At 39.9% G+C, this 19,356-nt stretch overlaps 1 protein-coding gene across 1 annotated transcript in view; it reads left to right on the plus strand.

The window, feature by feature from the left end:
• DPP10 (dipeptidyl peptidase like 10) overlaps positions 1-19,356 on the plus strand; it is a gene marked incomplete at both ends in the record, with an annotated part of 660,265 nt that overhangs the window by 335,911 nt on the left and 304,998 nt on the right. Inside the window, one exon of the mRNA XM_079782730.1 lies at positions 14,880-14,954. Within this exon, the coding sequence (XP_079638856.1) occupies positions 14,880-14,954 (75 nt within the window). The remainder of the gene's footprint in view (positions 1-14,879; positions 14,955-19,356) is intronic.

Consider the following 19,356-nt stretch of genomic DNA (forward strand, 5'->3'; position numbering starts at 1 on the left):
TATACCTGCAAATACACTAGGCAACCTTTTTTGAAATATACTTGTGTGCTAAATTCATAGCAGTAGTTTTGTTGGATCAAAGGAAAGGTCAATTTGAAATTTAATAGACTGTATCAAATTGCATTAATCAGGTCCACCAAGAGTGTTTGATTTTGCCTGTTAGTCCACTCTTGTTGTCATTGAGTATTGTCAACATTTTAATTATTATCAATTTGGCTGATGAAAAATGGTACTTAATTGTTATATTGATGTGCAGCTATCTAATTTTGAGTGAAATTAAGCATCATCTTGTTATATGTGCACTGGAAATTGATTCATATTTTTTCTATGGTTATTTTTTGCAGAACCTTGTAAGATTGGGACTTAGCAAGAGATTTTCATGTGCAGCAATGTTTTTCCTTTAAATATTCCTACTTAGCTTGAACCTTAATGGAATTATTCACTCACCACCATTTGTTAAGTTCAATGAAAATATTTTTTTTTATTTCAAATCTCTTACTAGAACTGTATCTATTATTAACAGATGGAATAAGGAATGAATGATGAGTGTTAGGGAAGGTGGAACAAAAGGAGTTGTGAGTACCTATGTATAATGAACTCATTCAGATGTAAATACCTACTTAATAAAGGTTAGAGGGAATATTTCCCCTAAAAGGTATTACAAATGTACCCCTTAAAATTCTCCTCAGTATTTCAAGTGAAATAAGTTAATACAAGGGAGGAAAATAAACATATAAACTGGACACCGTTTGCTTTAGGCTTAGTGCAATTTCCACCTGGACATTGAAAAATGTGCAGAAAATGGATTGATCTTAGCATTTCATAAAAGTATTGAAACTCTTCATGAGCTTTTCTTAGAAAGGGAATAATACAAAAAATGACTTTTGGCTTTGGGCCATTAAAATGCAAGGTTAGTAAAAAATACTTCAACTCTTAAACTAATTCACTCTGGAAATTATTTTCATTGTCATTCCACTGGATTTGACTTTCTTTCCCCAACGTGCTGTGCCACCAGGGAGTAAATGTGAAATTACTTTTTTCCTCTTTTCCGGGCATGTACCCTTGACTGGAATAGAACCAGGTACCCTTCAGGCCACAGGCTGACACTCTATCCATTGAGCTAAACCAGCTAGGGCTGAAGAATCTTCTTTATCATGCACCCTGAGCATAGGAGTGATAATCTACCTGCTAATATACTCAAAAATATTGAGTTTGAAGCTAAAAACCTGAGCCTTGTTATTCTCTAGTTTTTCAAATGACTTGTATCTTCAGAATCTTAATTTTTATATCTTGTGGTTTGCATCATATATCTATTATAATCTCACTGGAGGCCCAGTGCCTGAATTTGTGCATGGGTTGGGTCTGATTGGGCGGGCCAGCTGGGAGGGGGGGCTGCAGGTGTTTGGCTGGCTGGCCCCGCCCCCGACCGGGGTGGGGGGCGATCAGGGGTGGAGCTGGCTGGGGGGAGGGTCCATGGGCAGTTGGCCAGCTGGCCCCATGCCCTGGTCAAACTCCCAGTTGAACTCCTGGTCAAACTACCAGTCGAAGGGACAATTTGCATATTAGCCTTTTACCATATAAGATTAAAATAAGAGTGTGTGAATATTTTAGCAAACTAAAGAATTCCAACTAGTAAATACTAAAGGCATGGTGAGCCCAGCTGGCATGGCTCAGTGTTGCGTGTTGACCTATGAACCAGGAGGTCATGGTTCTATTCCCAGTCAGGGCACGGGCTCGGGTTGCAGGCTCAATCCCCATCTCCCATGCAGGGCATGCAAGAGGCGACCAATCAATGACTCTCTCTCATCAATAATGTTTCCATTTCTCACTCCTTCTCCCTTCCTTTCTGAAATCAATAAAAATATATTTAAAAAATAAGTAAATACAGGCATGGTGAAAGCATTACTTAACTGGAAAATGCTAATGTAATTAATGTAAAGAAAAAAGGAAAAAGGTCATCTAATTTAATTGATAAATGACAAAAAGATGTAAATAGATTTTTTTTTTTTACAAAAGAAACGCATATTATTGATAAATAAGCAGATAGATGCTTAATGTAACTTATACATTAAAAATTGGTGGTCAAAAAGGAGATAATATTTTGCACCTAGCCCACTGGCAAAACTTAACTCTGAAATTATCACGAATTGGAAAGAATGTGAAGAGCAGGGCCCCTTACACATTGTTAGCCGGAGTGTAATTGTGTTTTTACTTTTGGGAAGATGCTGCCCTTATTCTGTGAAGTAGAACATTCACATGTCCTTCTATCCACATATTCCACCCTAGATAAATACATATGATGGTGGTTGCACACGTGCACCAGCAAACTCTATATAATTATACACACTCATATACATATATATCAAACTGAGTTATATATATGTGTGCATATATATGTGTACATATGTTTGCCTAAGTTACATATTGTTTAATCTTAGTTGGCCTTGAACTTGTGATAGAGGCATCAGGCAGTCCATGATCATCTCCTTTTTTTCTTTGTAACTCAGCATTCTGTTACTGATTTATGCATATTTGCATTTAACTCTAATTCACATACATTCATGACTACTATATGATATTCCATTCTTTTCATATTATTTTCAAGGTTATATGGTTTGTTATTACTTCCATTATTTTCAAGATATCTGTTGTTTATCTGATATTAAAATTGGCCCGGCCAGCGTGGCTCAGTGGTTGGGCATCGACCTGTGAGCCAGGAGGTCACGGTTCAATTTCTGGTCAGGGCACATGCCTGGATTGTGGGCTTGATCCTCAGTGGGGGTCCTGCAGGAGGCATCTGATCCATGATTCTCTCTCATCTTTGATGTTTCTCTCTCTCTCTCCTACCCCCCTCTCTTCCTCACTGAAATCAATAAAATTATATTTATAAATAAATAAAATAAAATTGTACTAGCCCTCCTATATTTTTATTTGCTAAATTTATTGTGAATGGCACTATTTCAAAAGACAAAAGTTATGATTAATCTAATTATATGTGCCCAAGGTCCATTAAGATAAGATAAAACACTAATAACCGTTATATATACATACAACAATTTTATCAAAGATAGACAATAAACACATAGATAGTAAACATGGTATTAGTGGGTAACATACCAGAATATGTCAAATCTGTAACAAGTAAGGTTCTTTTTCGTTACTAACCGCTGCTTTATTTTGAGGGAATTATTAGTTGTTGCCTGGGCTGACCAGCAGCCACTGAAGGACGGATGAACATGTTACTCCGACACAGTTTGACTGTGGGGGAGAGGGCTAAGGGACGGCCTGACTGACAGCAGCCAGGCAGCCTCCATTGCCTGCCTTGTTAGGCTTTTATTGGAGTTTTTATCTTTAGATGCAATTAGCAGAGTGAGTAATCTTGGGAGGACACTTGTTTACATTGTCCTCTAGACAAGGGCATCCAGGGATTAAGCATAAGGATTCCAGTAAACACTCAGGGGTCTGCATATGCACAGACTTGTTCAGAAAGGTCAAGGAATAATGAGGGGCGCAGCCTTCGACACTCCCCTTAGTCTCCCCTAAGTCGCATTCTGATAAACAGGGCAGGTGGCCTTCCACATGCTTCCCTTTTACCAGAATGTCCTCCTTACAACTTTCCAACCACGTCTCTTGTGCTCCCCAGCAAGTTAGGCCCTGATGAGAAAACTTATCCAGAAACTCTAATGTGAATTTTTTTAGGACTTCCTTAATTTTTAATTTCTTTATATAGGGTATATTCTTTAGTGCTGCTGTACCTGAATGTAACAGCATCATTTAAGAGGAAAATATTTGCAATATGATGAGAAATCATTAAAACAATATGAAGAATCAGTAGACTAGAAAAAAACTAAACTTCAAAGAAATTATTTGCATAATATGCAATTTGCAAAATCCTTTTCTTCTTCAGCAATTTTTTTCTAATTTATTGACTTTTTGGGGTGGAAATATATTGGTATTCTCCTCAAAGTCACCTTGTCTGCCCCCCTTTTTAAAAGTTAATAGAATTCAGAGTTCATTAGTTTTCACTTTCTATTAAAAATAAAAATTATTTTTTAAATGTTTTAGTGTATGGCCTATGAACCAAATCGATAAACTATTAATATGGCTGTTCACATTTATTGAGTAAGAAAGATATATGTGAGCCAGTCTACATATGTTAGTAAGTACTGATTCAATAGTCTTAAACACTACTGACTTGTACCAGAGCATTTTCTGCATAGTATTTTTGTAAAATATTCTAATATCAATAAGATGCCTAGTGCCAAGAAAAAAATGATAATCCATGTACTATGTTTATACATAGTGAATGTTGTAGGTTTTACAAAGAAATATCATTCAAGCACTATACTAAGTAACTAGGCAGTTAAGAAAAGAGAACATGGGAAGAAAAATGAATAAAATATTTGACTTTAAAATTCCTTCTATATAAACACAGTTATGGCTTTGTTTAGAGCTACACACTAGTAATAACCTACTTGCCTCTCTGTTATTTGAAGCCATGCAGAGAAAGGGAGCTCATCTTTGGCATACACATGCATTCTTTTCTGGCTTCTCTTGATCATCTTTTCCTCTTTATCCACTGCAGAGTAACCATTGACCCTGTCCCCATCACCTTAAATAAGAGTGGCTTTCTAAAACCCTTCCTTATGCTTACTTTATGACTGCTCTCTAAAAGAAACATAAGTCAGTCAGAGAAAGACAAGTATGACATGATCTCACTCATGTGGAATCTAAGTAACAAAATAAACTGACAAACTGAGTGGATCCAGAAATGGAAGCAGGGAACAGAGTGTGGAATCTCAGAAGGAAGGTGGGGAGGGTGGGTGAGTGGGAGATAATCAACCAAGGACCTTGTATACATATATGCATGGCCCATGGGCACAGACAATGGGGCTGTGAGAGTCTGGGACAGAGGGTGGGGGTGGGCTGGAGGGAGTCAATGGCGGGGAAAGAGGGAATATATATAATATTTTAAACAATAAAGGATTATCCTATCTAATAATAGACAAATATGCAAATTGACCATACCTCCGACACGCCCACAAGCCACGCCCACAAGCCACGCCCACCATCCCATCAGAGTGGGTATGCAAATTAACCCAAACCAAGATGGCTACAGCCACAGAGAGCAAGGTTTCCTAGGTAACAGAGGAAGCCAAGCTTTCCGCCTGCCCTTGCCAGGCCTAAGCCTCCACTCAAGCTACAAAGTTTCAATTATAGAAGGTAAACAAATTCAAACAAATGGCGGCAGAATGGAGCTTGAGAGAGCAGGCCAGGGTTGCTGCCAGCAACAGGGGAAGCAAAGCTTTCCACACACCCTGGCCAGGCCCACCCGCTTAAGGCAACAAAGTTTCAATTATAACCCCAACAAAAATGGCTGCCGGCCTCGGCCTCGGAGGGAGCCCCAGGCTTGGCTCCGCTCCAGGCTACAAAGTTTCAATTGTAGAAGGAAAATAAATTCCAGATACCAGGGCCTCTGCTTGGGTTGCTAGGGGACGTGGCTGGCCTGCAAACCACCACAGGCCCCTCGCTCAGGCCGCCCCACACCCCAAGGGAACCCCCACCTGATCTGGGACGCCCTTCAGGGCAAACCAGCTGGTCCCACCCCTGTACCAGGCCTCTATCCTATCTAATAAAAGAGTAATATGCAGATTGATCATCACTGCAACACACAATATAGCTGCCCCCATGTGGTCAAAGATCCTGCCCCCATGTGGACACAAGATGGCCACCACAAGATGGCCAGCAGGAGAGGGCAGTTGGGAGGCACCCGACCTGCAAGGAAGGGCAGTTGGAGGTGATCAACCCTGCAGGAGAGGGCAGTTAGGGGTGACCAGGCTGGCAGAGGAGGGAAGTTGGGGGCAAACAGGCTGGCAGCAAAGTGGTTAGGGGGTGATCAGGCTGGCAGGCAGAAGCGGTTAGGGGTAATCAGGAAGGCAGGCAGGCAAGCAGTTGGGAGCCAGCTGTCCTGGATTGTGAGAGGGATGTCCGACTGTCTGTTTAGGGATCCGACTGCCCACCGGGATCGGGCCTAAACGGGCAGTCGGACATCCCTCGAGGGGTCCCATATTGGAGAGGGTACAGGCTGGGCTGAGGGACAACCCCCTCCGTGCACGAATTTCGTGCACCGGGGCTCTAGTTAAAAATAATAAAATAAACATATTAATAATATATACTTAATCACATATTTGAAATGTTAATATTTTACCTTTCTAGAGTAAGAGATGCCTTTCCTAAAAATTTTTGTCAGGTATCAATCAATTAAAAATGAAATTCAATAATGAGGGAAGTTATATCCAAATAAGTTAAACATGAAATGTGTGTGTGTTGGAACTCAGTTCCTCCTTTATCCTCTGCTCCACTATGCCAACTGTCAGGTTCAACCCTTTCTGCCAGGGGCTGGACCTTGTTGGACGCCGAGTGGTAGATGGAAAAGCCATGAGAACTTGTAGGTGTATGAGAGAATCTTTATTGTAGGAGCCATTGGCCAAGTAGCCTTTGCTAACAAGGAGCCACTAGACAAAATAGTTCTTCAATGCAAAGTCCCATACAGTAGGTAGCTGCACACCAGCTAAGTAACAACACATCTTTCCTGCCAAGCTGTAGCCTCCTATATAGGAACTAGTCATACAGGAGCCATCCTTAAAGCTATAGCCTCACCAAGCAGCCACACCAGCCATCATCTGAGCTGCCTCACTAAGTAGCCACATCTGAACTGGCTACTTGCTTGCCAGTATCATATTTTTACTACTTAAACAAAAGGAGCTTTTTTGCCAAATAGTGACCTCAGTCTTTTGGGTTATAGAAGAGCACTCTTGCACAGTGCATAGATTGCTGCATCCTTTGCACCTGCATATAGCAACTCAACCGTGAACACTTTGATTAAGATTTCCATACTTGGACATCCGGTGAAATCTGAATAGGGCCTTCATACTCTAATTCGCCTTAAGCATCCCATATACTCTGAATAGGGTCCACACAGTGTGTGTGTGTGTGTGTGTGTGTGTGTGTGTGTGTGTGTGTGAGAGAGAGAGAGAGAGAGAGAGAGAGAGAGAGAGAGAGAGAGAGAGAGAGTTTGGTGGGGTGGAGGTGGAGAGAGCAGGAAGAAAAAGATCATAGGACCCACTAAGACCTACCTTCCTGTTTTCATCATTCTCTAACTGTTGAAAATGTGCCACTTACACTTTAAGGCTTAGAGAATCACTCAGCTCAAGTGTCTGGACTAGTATTTTTTGTGGGTGGAGGGTAAATAGAGATGTCTTTACATATTTTTATCACCAGCTTCTTACAAGTTCTAGAACAATACTGACCTGAACTACACAGTTTCTGTGCTTCTGCCATTTATCTGTCTTAAGGCAACCAAGTCCTTCTTACCAAATTGTGTTAATGTTATCCCCATCTTCATTCTTCTCCTTTGCTCAGTCCTTTCTCAGCCTCAAGTCATACAAATGCATATTTTACATTTTCTGGCACTTCAGACATTTAAGTTTATGTTTAATGATTTCTTGCCATGAACTTTAATGTCTGACATCTTGGAACACCATCATCTTATTTCTTTTTCTAGTTATAATGTTACTGACAAGAGGGAATCATTGCAATGGAGCATCTTAATAGGGACATTACTGTGGCAATAAAAAATGTAAATTGCAATTTCAAACAACTTAGAAGAGCAATCATGAAACAGTGATCAATGATCAGATGAATTGCACATATAATTATATACATGTGAGGTCAGATGAATCATTTGAGCTGAAAAGGACAGGGGAGGGTAATGGGGAGAATTAAAATGATATTTCAGAGAAATGCAATGTGAATAATGAGCAGGCAAGGGTGATGGTATTGCAACAGGTTAGCAGGTTGAACAAAAGTATAAGAGAAAGAAAATACATACATTTAAATGATAAAAGTAATAGTAAAGAATATTCATTATAACTGCATTGCTACTAATTTACCCCTAGTAGAGTATGTCGTTTGAGGGGTTTTGCTCCTGTTATCTGATGTGGGTGGATTTTCATTGGATGTAGACTTTCACCTCATACTCCACATAACTGATTAATGATGACACTCCCAGGTAGCTGTCTTAAACCCCAGGCTTTTGTACAAAAATCCTCTACATCCCTATGGATGTTTTTAACGGACTGTATCCATAACACATCTAAATTGTGCTTGTCTAAAATAACATTTTTCTAAAACAAACAAAAACAGCCCAGCCAGTGTGGCTCCATGGTTGATCATTGGCCTATGAACTGGGAGGTCATGATTCGATTCCTGGTCAAGGCACATGCCTGAGTTGCAGGCTCGATCCCTGGTAAAGAGCATGCAGGAGGCAGCTGATCAATGATTCTCTCTCTTCGTTGATGTTTCTATCTCTCTCTCCCTCTTCATTTCTCTCTGAAATCAATAAAAACATACTTTCAAAAAACAACAACTTTTTTTGCTTCTTCCCAGCTTAGCTTGCTGTAGCAAGATTCACTGAGTAATAAACACTTGAAAAACCCAGAATGTGTTTTGTACACATTCTTCTTTCTATCTTCAAATGTAATAATTAAATCCCTTTGTATTTTGCATATATCCTCTCTCCTCTGTGCACTTGCTTCTCCCTTACAATCTTGAAATCACTTACCTGGTTTTTCATGAGAGCCTCTTACCATGTCTTAGGACCTTAATATGTCAACAGATCCAACTCATTTTCCACTCATGTACCAGACTAATTGTTCTAAATTCAAATCTGATTCTGTTGCTTCCTTGCCTTTAAATTTCAGCCTTCATGAAAACAGTGATCAGTTCTGCCACATTCATGTAGGTAATAATGGTTGTGTCATTAATATCAGCAGGAATCCATGGGGCTGCCTCCCCCCCGCCCCACCTCTCCAGGAACATTTTCTTTTTATCCACGCCTGAGGATATGTTTTTATTGATTTGAGAGAAAGAGAGAGAGAGAGAGAGAGAGAGAGAGAGAGAGAGAGAGAGAGGAAGAGAGATGTGAGAAACCTCAATCAGTTGCCTCCTGTATGCACCCCAACTGGGGATTGAACCTGCTTCCTTTTTGGTACACTGGATGACGCTCCAACCAACGGAGAACCCAGACAGGGCTCTCCAGGAATCTTTTTAAGCTACTTATGAATTTTGTGGGGGTTATTCTCACAGTGTTGTCTATAATTTTTTTTCAACTGGAAAAAACTCCATCATGAAATGTTTATGTACATTACCACCAAATATATGACAAGGATACCATTCTGTTCTTTAAATCCCATATCATCTTCTTTCTTCTCCCTCATTCTTAAATTGTTTTAAAAATATTTTTATTGATTTCAGAGAGAAGAAGGGAGAGGGAGAAAGAAATAATCAGTGATCAGAGAGAATCATTGATCAGCTGCCTCCTGCGTGCCCCCTACTGGGGATCAAGCCAGCAACTTAGGCATGCGCCCTAACAGGGAATCAACCTTGGTTCATGGATCCATGTTCAACCATTGAGCAACACTGGCCAGTCCCTTCTCTCATTCTTATGGCTGTTACTGCTTTATCAGAAATTAGCAACTGGCAGCCCCTAGGCAAAATTTGCCCCCCACATGTACATTTAAAAGTATTGGGCTATAATTTAAAAATCATGAGATTCTAAATTAAAACTTGATTTCTAGGTTATCTTGAAAAACTTAGAAAACTAAAAATTCTATATACTCTGTTCCTGTAAGATAACAATTATTGGGAGCTGAGGGACTCCTGCCTCTTTTAGGCAGCCTTAGTATTCTATTTAACCTCAATTTATTCAGACATCTGAATTCTTTCACTCCATGCCCAGTCCATTAAGGCATTTGGGTTTTAGGCCCCTGCTCTACTGTGGACTACAGAGAAACATAAGACTTGTCTTATCTTGCCCAATATGAGATAGCTAAGATTTTAGTAGACTTTGTTTCTCAACTTTGTAACACTTTCAGTGCCTACTATGGGGCTTGTCATATTGTGAATGTTCAATAAATGAGTTTTGGCAGAATAAAATGATATATGCCAAAGAGGTATTACAAAATCTCCCTAAGCTTCTTGAAAGCATGCATTTGCTTCTCAACTTGATCAAATGTCTTGTCTTCCTTGTTTAATTGGTTTAGTTAACCACCTGCGTGTTTAGTTTTCTCTGTTTATTGTCACCTTGCTTGACTTTAATTGAACATTCTTAGATGGCCGATTTCATGCATTTTAATGCCCTTTGTACCACTTTCAGTGTCAAAAAATACACTGGTGGGCATCATTGCTAAGTAATACTAATAATGATATGTGGATAATATTTTTGCATTCATTTCTTCAATAGTAATGAAGTGATTAAATATGTAGGTCAGATAACAGCATTATTGGCAACAATGAATTTCCTGAAACCCTAATTTGAAGCCATATAAAATTGAACTCAACCAAACTATATTGATGTCTATAATTTGGGTCAGTGTAGACCCTGAGGTCTCCTGTGGCTGCTAGGAGGAATTAATTTCCCAGCCACAGCAGATGATAACATTAATGGCTTATGCTAGGAGGGATTTGCCTGAGAATTCCAATGTTCCTTGACTAAGCTGCAAAGATGTGTTTCTTATACGCGTTATCATCAGCAAGTCTCTTTGCAGCACCAGTGACCTGGGTACCACTGTCTAAATTCAGAGATGGTTCAGCAGCTTGGCCCCTGGAAAGATATTTGGAAAGTTTCCCAGTACATGAGCCCTCATGAGCTGGAGGCAGGGGAGTGATAATTAATAAAGTGCCAGACTGGATAATTGTGGGATCTATAAAAGATACTAAAGTGTTGTTGCTGGAGGCACAGAAGCACCTGTGAACGTGTGAAGTTACTGTGTGTGAGGAACATCACAGGAGAGTGTGTGGGGACTAGGGAAGAGCGCTTCTTTTGAAACAATTCAGACTTCGGAGTGGGAAGTTCTTTGGAGGAAGGAGAGAGACACTCCTGCTGGTGAGATAATGCGGGATTTATGAAAGGAAGTACTCCTGTATAATTTTGTGATGTGTGTTCCTTTGTGAACTTCAGAAAAGTTTAACTGTGGCATTAGTGTTTTCTAATCTCCACAGTACAGATGATGGCATTGCCCTCTTAACTGTTATGTATTTATGTATTTACTTATTTGTTTGTTTGTAATCCTCACCCACAGACATATTCATTGATTTTTAGAGAGGGGGGAAGGGAAGAGAGAGACATTGATGTGTCTCCCTACGCATCACCACTGGGACCAGGGATTGAACCACAACCTGGGTATGTGCCCTAACCTGGAATTGAACCTGTGACCTTTCTTTATACAGGACAATGCTTCAACCAACTGAGACACACCAGCCAGGGCTTACCTGATTTTTAAATAACAATTAAACTCCCCTTACTGTGTAACAATTCACCTCCTGATATAATAATGTTGAGTGAGATGACCTTGAGTTTTCAATGTCACCCTATAGTCCCCACAAACTAATGGCTACCAAGTTTCAATATTCAGCAAGTTAATGAGAGAGGTCCTGGTCAAGTAGCTCAGTTAGAGCATCCCAATTTGCCAAGGTGGTGGGTTCCATCCCCAGTCAGGGCACCTATAGGAATCAGCCAGTGAATGCATAAATAAGTGGAAAAACAAATCAATGCTTCTCTCTCTCTTTCTCCACCCCCTTTCTCTCTCTCTAAAAATCAATTTTCAAAAATAAGTTCATGAAACTCTAAGAATGGTGAAACCTATCACACAGTGTTGCCATGAGGAGGATTGAGGATTATTGAAAACTGCAAAAATCTAAGCAATTGATAGCCTTATGATAGATGATAGATCCCATGGTAGCTCCATTGTTGCTTTTGTTATTGTCATTGCTCTTGAAATGTTTTTTTTTGAGAAAAAAATATATGAATTATTATATGACTATTCTGGCCTTCTAAATATCTTATACATGGATTGTACAAGGTGGATGCACATGGTGGGACAAATGTAGGTTTAAAGTTGTTCATATGGAAAATAATATAATAATAAAGATATTACAAGAATATAAATCTATTTTTGCCCCACCCTATATATATATGCAAAAATCTAAATGCTAGCATTGCCATATAATAGTATTTTCTCCCAGACCACTCTACTCTCTTGTTAACCTGGCTCAGAGATTAAACTGTGTTATTTCAACCACAATCTCTGACCCCACCTGGTTGACCTACAATTCCATTCCATTCTGATACTAACTACCTAGACTCAGTGGCGATCACACAGAGTAAGGGCTTCTGACTGCCCCCACTTCAGGTAACAACTTCAAGTCTCCAGTTCTCAGGATCCCTGCCTTTCTGCAGAACCCCGACACAAATCCAACAGATCCCCCTTCAGATGTGATAATTCTCTAGACTAACTCACAGAAAGTTGTATATAGTTGATCCTTGAACAATGTGAGGTTGGGGGTGCCAACTCCGACTCAGTGGAACATTCTTGTATAACTTTTGACTCTATAGTAGGTCCTTCACATTAGTGGATTCAACCAAGTGGGGATAGAAAACAGTAATTTTGATCCCCAGGAATCCGCAGGTCAGAAATTACAGTTTTGATTGCAAAAATACTGTTTTCTATCCTGATTGGTTAGATCTGCAGATGTTGAACCCAGAGATGTAAAAGTTGAACTATATTTACTGGGGGGAAAAATCTGCATACAAGTACTAGTATACTGGCATAGTTCAAACCAGTGCTGTTCAATGGTCAGTTGTACTTATGATTACTGCGTTACAAAGGACACAAATGATGAGCCAGATGAAGAAGGAAATAGGGTGGATTCGGAGGGCCCAAATCTCTGTCTCTGTCTCTGTGGAGCTGGGTGTGCCATGCCCCTAGTCCATTGATATGTTTAGTAACAAGGAAGCCTCTTTAAATCTTATCCATCAGAGTTTTTATCCAGGTCTCATTCATTATCTAGGCATGCCTGATAAAATCATTGGCCAAATGATTGAACATCTCCTAACCTTCCACCCACCCTGACCTCCAGGACTGGACATACTAATCTTCTAATGAGGGATTTGGATCCCCTGGTGGCCAGCCCCCATCCAGATACCTCTAGCCACTCATTTAGCTGCAGAACCTAAAGTCATTCATTAGCATAAACCTGGGATGTTCAAAGAGGATTAGTTATTAACAAAAGACACTCCTATTGCTCAGGAAATTCTAAGGACTTTAGGAGCTCTATACCCAGAACCTGAAATAAAAAGCCAAATATATATTTTTATTACTCTATGAAAACTTTCCCAAATACTCATTAGTCAGTTTCTTACCTTGTCCATTGTGTTTTGGGGCTTTCTAAATGAGAAAATTTTGACATCACCCTTTTCTGTTCATCATGGAGCACAGTCCTGCGAAAACTGCCTTGATATGAGGTGTACAAAATTATTAAGATGTATATCTCTATTCAAAAGAGGTTGCCTAAAATTCATATACACTTCATATTCTTTGTATTTTGTAGACTTTTGATGCGTCAACTCAATTTGCTTGCTTTCTCTTTAATTATTATTATTTTTTATTCCTTACCTGAGAATATTTTTCCCATTGATTTTTTAGAGAGAGTAGAAGGGGTGAAGGGAGAGAAAGAGAAGAAGAAGAAGAAGAATGAGTGAGAGAGAGAGAGAGAGAGAGAGATGAGAGAGACAATCGATTGGTTGCCTTGCCTTCTGCATGTGCCCCAACAGGGGTTGGGGATCAAACCTGTAACCAAGGTATGGTGCCCTTGACCGGGAATTGAACCCATGACCCTTTGGTGCACAGGCTGACACTAACCACTGAGCAATGCCAGCCAGGGCTGCTTGCCTTCTCTTTAGATAGGAAGTTAAATACAATCTCTACTCAAAATAAAATTATTTCTCCACTTTCAATGTATTTCTCCTTCATTTTATTTTCCACTTTTTCTGACATCAAGTCTATTCAAAGATAAAATTATAGGCTCAAAATCAATGAAGTATTGGGTCATTTTCCATGCAGTTATATATATATAATTAATTATGTATTTTTGTGTTTTAATCTGTTTCACTCTGGAAGTTTACTTTAAAGAGATTCTGTCTTTAATATGTGACTTCTTTCAATATAAATATACAACATGTAAGAAAAGTACAGTCCAAAAATCATGATATCACATAATGTCACTATTTCTTTTCATTTTGATGAACATGCAAATACAAAAGCATTTTGGTTACTTAAGAATTTCAGTGAGTTTTTGCTTTTTATTTCTTATAATGAAAATATAATATAGTTTTATAGTGATAACATGTAGAAAAGATATGGTAGCATTTATTTTATTAATGAAATGTTTACTATAGCCTCTCTAAGTATTCATATTCATCTGTATAATCACACATACATATATGCATGTGTATGTTTAATGCAGGAATGAGAATGCCTATTTAACAGTTTTATGGGTTTAACAGAAATAAGGTTTTTTTTTTAATATGTATATATTCAAATGCACGCTAATCTCTGTTATTAAAGACTAGAGGCCCGGTGCACAAATTTGTGCACAGGTTGGGTCTACTGACCGGCCGGGGGGAGGGACTGCAGGAGTTGGCTGGCCAGCAGCCCCCCATCGGAGCCAATTGGGGGCCTGCTGGCCTGGGGGAGGGACCATGGGAGATTGGCTGGCCAGGGGGAGGGATTGTGGCAGGTTAGCCAGCCAGCCCCCCACATTGGGGCTGATCCGGGGAGCCTGCCAGCCCGAGGCAGGGACCATGGGAGGTTGGCTGGCTGCAGAAGGTTGGCTGTGGGAGTGCACTGACTTCCAGGGGTCAGCTCCTGTGTTGAGTGTCTGCCCCCTGGTGGTCAGTGCATATCATAGCGACTGGTCCTTTGGTTGTTCGGTCGGTTAGGCTTTTATGTATATAGATAATTGTTTTGTTTTGTTTATAGGGAACCTTCAAAGCATCAAGACATTCTGTTTCACCAGATTTGAAATATGTTCTTCTGGCATATGATGTCAAACAGGTAAAGATGTGATCTCCTTTGTTGAACTTTTCCTTGCGATGCATTCAGGTGGCATTTATAGTTTTCCTGGGTTATCTACTCATCTAGAGAAAGCTTGGCTTATCTATATCTGCAGGGGTCACTGATGATCAATATTGCACAAGAGAAGTTCTTAGTCAATGTCCTACCACACCTGACTAGCAAGTACCTGGTGCAGTGGTCCTCCAAGTCCATCTCTTTCAGAGGGGAGTGTTTCAGGTTAGCTGATCTGACAAATGGGAGATTTTTACCTTTTCAGGATAGCTGTACTCTATACTTGAGTGTTTCATGTGTGTATAAACTAGGGAATTTTCTTAATGGCTGTGCCCTGACTGGCAGTGTGGATAGTGGGAAGGGACTGGTGAGAACATTTATTTAAGTTATGGTGAACATGTTCTTTGGTGGTATTTAAGCATAAGCCTTATGGTTGTAGAAAGTTCTGAAAGTGGGACAAGCCAAGAAATTAATTCTAAAGAAATAAAATATTCTAAATGCAATTGGGGTTTTATGATTTCATGTCAGCTCCACGGCACAATTAGAGCTGTACTATGGTTGAGTATTTAGTACTTACGATGTAATTCTCGCTGTTAAAAAGCAAAGTAAATGTTGAAAAGCCAGTTCAGCAGATTAGTTTCTGTGGAAAATAAGTGATTGGAAATCATTCAAGAAAGTTTTATGTGCTTTAGGACAGACAATAAAAATTTATAGACTTAAAGCAGAAAGCCTCATATAATGCATTGAAAGCTTTTGAGCACATAAAATGTCACAGTTCAGAGGACCTTCTGTTTGATGGTTTTAGTTGTTTGAATTACGCATGTACTATATGTTTAATGAGTTTATGTTTTTATTTAAGATAAGCAATTTACACTGAAAAAAAGAGTAAAGGAGATTGCAATCAAAGACATTTTTTTTTTTTCTATAATGCATCCTGGCCTTTTTACCTCAAATTTTGCTTTTGTTATCTCTATTTAGTTGCATTTTTGAAAATCATGTGTAACAGTAGAAAAAATACTTGATTTTTGTAAATAAAAATATACAATACCCCAAACTTTTTAAAAAATAATATTATTTTATACAATTTTAACTGAAAATAAGTGTTATATTAAACTGATAATAAATTGTTTTTGTGTGTTTTTTAATCAGGTCTCAGTAGCTACAGAACTTAAGGTTAAGTGGAATTGGCAGAGGAATTGACACTATACTAATAAAAGGGTAATATGCTAATTAGACTAGTCATCTTCTAGAGATCCTTCAGGACATCCTTCTGGACAAATCTATGGTGGCAGGGCCGAGACAGAGGCAGTTAGGGGGTTCAGGCTGGCAGGGGAGAGCTGTTAGGGAAAACAGGCTAGCAGCAGAGAGCAGTTAGGGGGATCAGGCCAGCAGGGGAGAGCAGTTAGGGGGATCAGGCTGGCAGGGGAGGGCAGTTAGGGGCAACCAGGCCAGCAGGGGAGGGCAGTTAGGAGCAACCAGGCAGGCAGGTGAGCGCTTAGGAGCCAGTGGTCCTGGATTGCGAAAGGGATGTCCAACTGCCAGTTTAGGCCCGATCCCTGGGGTGCAGGCCGGGCTGAGGGACCCTCCCTCCCATGCACGAATTTCATGCACTGGGCATCCAGTAAATCGATAAAATGGAATAATGAACCCAGAAAGAGTCCCATACAAATAGGTCTAACTGATTTCTGATAATTGTGCAAAAGCTATTTAATAGGAGGAAGATGGTCTTTTCCATAAATGATTCTGGAGCAACTGGACTTCCATAGGCAAAACAAATAAAAATACACTGACCTAAGTCTTACACTATGTAAAAGCTCATTTATGGATTTAAATGTAGAAATATAAATCAATGAAACTTTTAGGGAAAAAAGTAGCAGAAAATCTTTGGTATCTATGGCTATAGAAATAGTTCTCACACTATATCAAATGTATAGTGTATACAAAGAAAAAAAGCTTTGTTCTATGAAATATGCTGTTATGGAGATTAAAATATAAGGTATAGACTGGAATAGAATATTTGCAAATCAGATATTCAACAAAGGACTAATATCTAGAATATATCAAGCTATCAAATGCAAGAATTACAAATAGTCTATATAATAAAGAGGTAATATGCAAATTGACCATCACTCCAACACATAAGATGGCCACCCCCATGTGGTCAAAGATGGCCACCCCCATGTGGACACAAGATGGCCGCCTCAAGATGGCCAGCAGGGGAGGGCAGTTGGGGGGAACTAGGCCTGCAAGGGAGGGCAGTTGGGGGAAACCATGACTACAGGGGGAGGGCAGTTAGGGGCAACTAGGCTGGGAAGGGAGGGCAGTTAGGGGCAACTGAGCCAGCAGGGGAGGGCAGTTTGGAGGGACAAGGCCTGCAGGAGAGGGCACTTGGGGGTGACCAGGCCTGTAGGGAAGGGCAGTTAGGGACAATCAGGCCAGCAGGGGAGCAGTTAGGCATCAATCAAGCTGGCAGGGGAGTGGTTAGGGGATGATCAGGCTGGCAGGCAGAAGCAGTTAGGGGCAATCAGACAGGCAAGCAGGCGAGCGGTTGGGAGCCAGCAGTCCTGGATTGTGAGAGGAATGTCCCAGATTGGAGATGGTGCAGGATGGGTTGTGGAACACACACACACCCAGTGCACGAATTTCGTGCACTGGACCTCTAGTATATATAGAGGCCCTAACTGCTCCCCTGCCGACCTGAATGCCTCTAACTGCCCTCCCCTGCTGGCCTGGTCACCCCTAACTGCCCACCCTTGCCAGCCTGGTTGCCCCTAACTGCCATCCCCTGCCGGCTTGTTCACCCCTAACTGCCCTCCCCTGCAGGCCTGGTTGCCCCTAACTGCCCTCCCCTGCAGGCCTGGTATATATATTTATAATCAGAAAACAGGCAAGGACATGAGACATTTCTTTGAAGAGGACATACAGAAGGCAAATAAGAACATAAAAATGCAGTTAACATCATTAGCCATTAAATAAATGCAAATTAAAACAAGAAGGGTTGCCACTACTCTCATATCAAAATGTCTAAAATAAAATAAAAATGATTACACCAAATGATGGCCAGTATTCAGGGAAACTGGATCGGTCATACATTGCTTTTGGGAATGTATAATGGTAGGGCTGCTCTGGAATATAATGTATAAAACTAGGTTAACTTTGAATACTTGAGCAAAATATGTTAAGATTATATGAGAATATAATTAATGCCAAAAATGTAAATTAATATATTAAGAAAATCTTAATATTGGCTCTCTCTCTTTTTTTGTGCTTTTTTGTTGTTGTTTTTTAAATTTCAGGAAAAATAGTTTATGATATCAGTCCTGGATTATTTTAATAAGAAAAAATGATCAAACTAAATTTCACAATCTTATTTCACTTCATTTATTACTCATTCTATTTATTCTTCAACTGTTTGGTGGACACAACCGGAATAGACATTGTGTAAGTTTGTATGTGTGTGCGTGGGAATCAGCTCAATTAAGAAACATAGACTCAGGTAGAAGTAATATGACCAATCGTATCTACCACATACAACAAGGTAATCATGTTGGAGAGGGAAGTATATGCTAGACTTTGAATATCAAATGAGGACAGATGAAAGAAAAACATTCCAGATGTGCAGACAACATGGGACTTCATAGTAGCCTTGTCTTTGAGGGATAGCAGTCAATTCAGACTTGTCCACAGGTTGACAATTTGGGCTTAATAAATCTTTTAAGCCCAAATTAGAGAAGAACTTGAAATCTCATTCCATTTTATACAGTTTATACTAAGGCAGCAATTGGGATTATTGACAGTTTTAGAGTAATTAATTAAATGTCATGCTTACCGTGTGTGTGTGTGTGTGTGTGTGTGTGTGTGTGTGTGTCCATGTGCACATGTGTATAATGCCCATTAACAAAGATGGAAAGAAACAATCACACAAAATCCAACCACCCAAACACATCCTTTAAAAGTATTTTGGTGTGTTTAATTCCTTTTATCCCCCTTTATACATAAAAATGGGGAAACAGGAGCTACCATAGATACTATACATCGTTTTAGGTACATACTATTATTCTGATTTCAGAAAGGAGAAAAGTTAATCTCCCTGAAAAGCTGGAAAATGCAGAATCAGACAGATTTAGAAATTTATCCAAGGTCTTTCAAGTAGGAAATACTAGCTGCACCCTAGCAAATTGGCTTTGTAAGATGATTTGTCTCTATCTTCATTACAAGGCAAATGAGCTGAACTAGAAAAGCTCAAATAAAGGCTGGATTCCAACTTGCAGATAGTCTACTGGTGGTAATGGTGCTTAAACCTGGCTGCCTCTGCTGACTGGTCTTAGTGACGGGTGGGAATCTCTGTGACAGGTCAGCTCTTTTATGCCCAGTCTCATCACGGTTGCAG

This window comes from Cnephaeus nilssonii (assembly GCF_951640355.1).
Source record: "Cnephaeus nilssonii genome assembly, chromosome: 10".
NCBI classification, from domain to species: Eukaryota; Metazoa; Chordata; class Mammalia; order Chiroptera; family Vespertilionidae; genus Cnephaeus; species Cnephaeus nilssonii.